The sequence below is a fragment of the Fukomys damarensis genome, unplaced genomic scaffold (assembly GCF_012274545.1).
Source record: "Fukomys damarensis isolate Sample0158 unplaced genomic scaffold, DMR_v1.0_HiC HiC_scaffold_35, whole genome shotgun sequence".
Lineage (NCBI taxonomy): Eukaryota > Metazoa > Chordata > Mammalia > Rodentia > Bathyergidae > Fukomys > Fukomys damarensis.
Genome location: NW_022900947.1, coordinates 2,592,889 through 2,598,428, shown reverse-complemented (window position 1 = coordinate 2,598,428; position 5,540 = coordinate 2,592,889). Strand labels below are relative to the sequence as shown.

Genomic DNA, 5,540 nt, shown 5'->3' with positions numbered 1-5,540 from the left:
GGGGCCAGAGCTGGACCCGAGTGGCCTGTGGGCGGAATAGCACAGATGGGGAAACTGAGGCCAGAGAGGCTCTGAGAGCACAACCCGAGGGAACCGACTGAGACTGGCTGGTGCTGCTCTGCGCAGGAAGGGTTAAGGCAGTGGAGTGGCAGTGGAGTAGAGGGTGAGGGGCTGGAGCAGAGAGACCTAGAAAGGAGTTTGGGCTTGGTCCTGGGGCAATGGGAGCCACGGCTGGCTTGGGAGCAAGAGAGGAGCAGGCTTGGGCTGCAAGGAAACCCACTCTGCACTTGCCGTCCCCAGCCGAGGCCACTTTGCCACAGCCCTTGACTGGAGGCCACTGGCGTCTTCAGCGTCTGCTCCTTTCTCCCCAGGAACTCTCAGCCAGGCTGCTGTCCATCCACAGTGACCAGGATCGGATCGTGGTGACCTTTAAGACCTTTGAGGAGATCTGGAAGTTTTCCACCTACCACGCCCTTGGTGAGTGGGGCCACTCCCAGGCTGGGCAGCAGGGCCCAGGAGGACACAGGGCGTCAGCCGGCCCTGCAGGACGGCTGGGCTCACTGCAGCCTCCTGGGTGGCCGTGGTCACATGGGCAGGTGATGGCAGAGAGGGGCTGCGGGGCTCGCGGGCCTGGTGTGCATGGAGCAGCCAGTGACTGCGTGTGGCCTCCCAGGCTTCACACACCACTGCCTGGAGGCCCTGTTGGTGGACGCCTCCTTCTGGCTGCTGGCACCCGGGGAGGAGGAGGAGGCAGCCATCCGTGTGCAGGTGGACGAGGATGCCCTGAGGCTGATGCAGGAGAGCCTTCTCGCCCAGGAAGGTGGGCTCCGTGCTGTGTGGGCAGCTGTGACTTGGGTGAGGGACGCAGGGCAAGTTTGGGGTGGGAGGGGCCTGCATCTGACTCCTGCCACTGTCGGTTATGACCGTGCTGGCAGCCAGAGATGAGGGTCTGAGCAGGAGGGAGGAGCAGCCGTGCGGAGCCCCGCCCTCCCTGACTCGTGTGCTTGGACCCCCAGTCCAGGGCTGTGGGGTGCACAGCTGCGTCCAGACTCTTCTGTGGAAGCCCAAGCAGAAAGAGCTTTGGGGGACAAAGTTTGGCCCTGAGTGGCACAGTCGGGGAAACTGAGGCCCAGAGAGCCTGAGGTTGAGCCGGCCCCACAGGGCGAGTGGAGGTGGGGCTGGGGCCCCGGAGGATGGGGACATGGGGGTCCTGCCTGGGGTGGGCAGTGTGCTCCCCATGACACCTGTCCCTTTGCAGGGCCCTTCTTTGTCCTGTGTCCTGACAACCGCGTGAGAGTGAGGTCTGGCACCCAGGCAGCGGGAAAGATGCAGCCCCGCAGATGGGCTTCAGGGGGTCCCCAGGGAGAGGGGACCCTGGCCGCAGACTCTTCAGCCCCCGGCCCCGGCGTGGCCCCGGACCAGCCCCTGGTTCCATTCCATCAGTAGGTACCAGCCCCGTTGTCTCTCCCTGCTGCTCTGGGTAGGGCCCAGGGACGCCCAGGCCTTGTGGCCATGGCAGGCCCACCTCTCCAGGCCTGGGCTGCCTTTGCATCAACTTGGCAGAGCTGTCCTGGGTTTGGAGGGCACAGGAGAGTGCAGTGTGCGCTCCACACTGCCAAATGCAGACTCAGTACAGGCAAAGCCAGGGGACGTGAGGCCAGGAAACATGCAAGTGCTGGTCGCTTACTGGACATGGAGCTGGCTTGGCTGGGAGCTTCCTGGCAGCCAAGGCAAAGAGAGAAAGTCAGAAAAAAAGAAAGAGAAAGTCAGTGAGCTGATTTACTGTGTTGGTGAAAAGGCAGCTGCGGCTCTGCATCTCTCCTGAGAACCCTCCAGTGTTCTGAGACCACTGGTCCCCACCAGGTGCAGAGCTCATTCTTAGGCCACGGGGTTCCTGAGGGGCTGCTGACCACCTGGTCCAGCTTCCTATTTCCTGGCCAGAGCAGCTGAGGCCCAGAGAGAGGAGCAGTTTGTCCCAGCACATGGCAGGGAGACAGCAGAGCCAGGGTGGGCTCCACACAGGCTGGGCCCGAGGTTGCACGCACCTGGGCAGGTCATCTGCCTGTGCTGGAGGGGCCGGGGGGCCTGCAGAGCACAGACGCCTCTGCCGCAAGCTGCCCCTGCAGCACAGACCCCTCTCCCTGTCCCAGGTGGGCTCTGAGGGTCCCCTGGGACCCCGCTGCCGACTCTGAGGATGGACCTGGGGCTCCCGACACACTGCTGGTAGGTGAGTGTACCCGTGGGCCTTTCCACAGTGGGGGAGCTGGGGTGGGGACACCAGTGTCCCAGAAGTTCCTGTGTCTGCCATGGGCCTTTCCCAAGCTAGAACAGGAAGCTGGGCTCCAGGCTCCCAGATCACGCCCCCTTTGAGCCTCCATAGGCAAAAACTGAATGCAGAGACCCCTTGTGGGCAGAGGGAGCTGTGCGTGGCATGGCCCGGCCCCAAGTGCATGGTCTCCTCCGACAGGGCATGGCTGGGCCTCCGCGGTGGCCGACTGGCAGAGCTCAGGCCCTGAAGAGCTGTCACTCCATGCTGGTGACCTCCTAGAGCTGCTCAGTGCCCATGTGCCTGGCCTGCCCTGGTGCCTGGGCCGGCACGTGGCCTCGGGCTGCGTGGGCTTTGTGCCCTCAAGTCTCATCTGCCTGCAGGACCCCGCGACCAAGTGAGTGGCTGAGGCCCCTTCCGAACCCGTCCCCACTGCCCCTGCTTGCCGGCCCCGGGGCCTCCGTCCTCCTGCAGGGCTCACAGGAGGGACCCCTGTGACTGTGAGCCCATGTGTGCCACCCCCAGGGCTCACGGCACAGACCTCAGTCCCCATGGGGAAAGGAATTGTGGCCTGCAGGCTCGGGTGCCTTCTTGACTGGCCCTCCCGGTTCTGCCACATCCCCAGAAAGCCCTGTCTGTGCTCACGCAGCCTCCCCTCTGCACTGACTGTTTCTGTCTTAGCACCTGCCGTGGTACCGTGGCCACCCTGCTCCTGCCTGGCCTTTCCTTACCCTGTCACCAGGGGTCCCAGTAGTCATGAATCTGGGGGACACCAGCCACCCTTCTTAAAGCCCAGCAAAGCTCTGCCCTGGCTTTCAAGGCCCTGGGGACCATCAGTGTCAAAGTCCTCCCTGGCCATCAGTTCACCCCATGTCCAGCTCTGCTAGACAGCTGGACTCCCACCCCTCAGTGCTGGGGGCTGAACCAGAGCCTTGCACTGAGCTCCAACTCCAGTCCTTTCTATCTTTTACTTGAGACAGGGTGGCTCAGTGACTAAGTTGCCTAAGCTGGGCTTGAACTTGGAATTGTCCCGCCTCAGCTCCCAGAGTGCTGGGGTAACAGGTGTGCGCCACTGCGCCCAGGAGCTCGCCCCTTTCTAACAAGGCTGCTTGACACTCGTGACCCCTCTGCCCTGCTCACAAGGCCCCTGTCCCATCTGCCTGCGATGGTTTGTCCCCGGGGACGCTGCTCCCAGGCCGCTCCGTCCCCTGACTGAGCCCCCACCCTGTCCGTGACCAGCCTGTCCCCAAGGCCTGGGGGAGGCCTCCCTAGTCACCTCATCACTGCCCAGGCAGGGCAACGGCTGGGTGAGAGTGGGGGATCTGGGGTGGTCAGGGACGGCTGTGCCCACCCCGGAAAGAATTCGGCTTCCTAGGATGTCATTGTGGCCCAAGGGCCTGGGACATGGGTGCGGACTTTGCCTTTACCCATCCTGCCGCCATGGGCCACCCCTCGCACACAGGACAGCGACAGCCTATGCCCCTCAGACAGAACCTCGGGGCTGTTTCGGGACCCCTTCACCCTCTCCCCATTAGTCCTCTGTGCTCCTTGCCCCTGCCCTTCAGAATCAGGGGAAGCTGGGGTTCCCGGGGAGGGTGGTGCGCTCTGTCCACGGCCGCCATGGGTCCACAGGGCCCTGGCTGGAGACTCTAGGTGCTTGCTCCTGTCCCTGCCGACCCTCCTCGTAAGTGTCCGAACTGAAGTTCGTGTTCTTACCGACTCCCAGCCTGGCTGGTTCCACTGCACACCCTGGGGACCCCGGCCCTGGCCTGAACATCTGTGGGGCCCCCGCCTCCCCACTGTGTCTGGGACCCGTGTGGGGTGCCCGGATCTACTCCCTGCCAACCCAGAGGAGTGGCGAGGTCACTCTGGACTTGATTCCGAGTCCAAACCCTGCGTTTCCCCTGGGCTCTGACGCACGGCCTTGCGGGAGGACTTCAGAGAGACTTGCAGAGCAGTGACTCTCCTTGCTGCCCACGTGGCAGCACCAGCTGGCCCCGTTGTTCTCTGAACCCTGTGTCACCAGCTCGATGTCACTCCCCTCGTAACACAGGGTGGGGGCCTCAGACCTGGTCGCCTGCATGCCAACCACAGGTTGTGGCCGGCCAGCGTCCCAGGCCTCATTCCGTCTCTGCCAGACGCTTGGGTTGTGCCCTTTATACTTAAAAGATCCCCGGCCCACCCAGTGCTCCAGCCGGCCTGGCTGGGCTCCTTCATCTGCAGCAGTTTTCAATCCGGCTTCGTCTTTGGGTGCTGACATTTCTGACGAGCAGGAACTGTCATGTTGTAGAATGTGCCGCCCCCTGCTCTAGCATTTTCTTCATCACTGAGCTGCATTTCAATTTCATATGCTGGAAATTTAATTGTAGAGGCAAAACTTGCCTCTCTCCATTGTTTCCTTTCTCTGACTTTATGGGTCACTCATGAGCTCTTTCTTTCTGTTGAGCCCCATGGGATGCACTGGCAGAGGCTATACAAGGAGCAGGGGCCACTGTCACAGCAGGCTTCATAGGGGAGGGGACATTTGAGGAGGGGCTTTGAAGGCTGCACAGGAGTTCACTTCTCTCCCAACTCATGGGCTTTTCTGCTCTGGGGCATCTGTCCTTTTCATCTCACTCTGGGTATGTAGTGACTGTCAAAGGAGGTGTAGAACCGGGTTTTAACTGTGAAACGTTGACTTGTGTTGAAAGACAAGTTGCTGATCAAATTGGCTTATGTTCTTGACTCGGGGAAAGCAGGACAGCTTCCCCTAGGCAGGGGTGGGTCGGTGGATTTTGGAAGGTAAGGACAAGGAGACAGAATGCAGGCTGACGCCAGCTCCCTGGGGGTCTCTCCCCATGGAGGCTGAGGCAGAGCAGGCGTCCTCAGGCTGCTGGTGAAAGCCAGCCTGTGGGTCTGGCCTGATCTCTGCCGCCTCCCGGGAAGGTGCCTGGACCCCGGCTCCCGTGGAGGCCAGCGGGTCGGCGTGAGTGACGCTGCCTTGGCCAGCGCTTGGAGCTGCCGTGTTTTATTGCGCACAGCAGACGCCCTCGCTCTTTGCAGGCTGGAGGACGCTGTCTTCCTGGACGCGGAGGAGCGGTCGTTCTTCAGCAGCGCGGGACGGTTTTCCGAGGACGACGCCCAGCAGCTGCTGGGCCGGATGGCAGGCAGGGACGTGTGCACCGCCTACAGCCTGGGTAGGTGCGGGCGGGCCGCAGACTCTCGGGGGTCCCCAGGCAGAGACCCGGGGCGTCAGTGGCTGGGTGAAAGGCGCGGAGACGAGGCGGGAGCCGCG

General features: G+C 62.6%; 1 protein-coding gene across 1 annotated transcript in view; it reads left to right on the top strand.

Moving 5' to 3' along the window:
• The window catches only part of Sh3tc1 (SH3 domain and tetratricopeptide repeats 1), a 26,634-nt gene that overhangs the window by 5,993 nt on the left and 15,101 nt on the right, over nucleotides 1-5,540 (top strand). Inside the window, exons 5-10 of the mRNA XM_033758785.1 lie at nucleotides 372-477; nucleotides 674-820; nucleotides 1,259-1,442; nucleotides 2,151-2,227; nucleotides 2,468-2,663; nucleotides 5,309-5,442. Of these exons, the coding sequence (XP_033614676.1) occupies nucleotides 372-477; nucleotides 674-820; nucleotides 1,259-1,442; nucleotides 2,151-2,227; nucleotides 2,468-2,663; nucleotides 5,309-5,442 (844 nt within the window). The remainder of the gene's footprint in view (nucleotides 1-371; nucleotides 478-673; nucleotides 821-1,258; nucleotides 1,443-2,150; nucleotides 2,228-2,467; nucleotides 2,664-5,308; nucleotides 5,443-5,540) is intronic.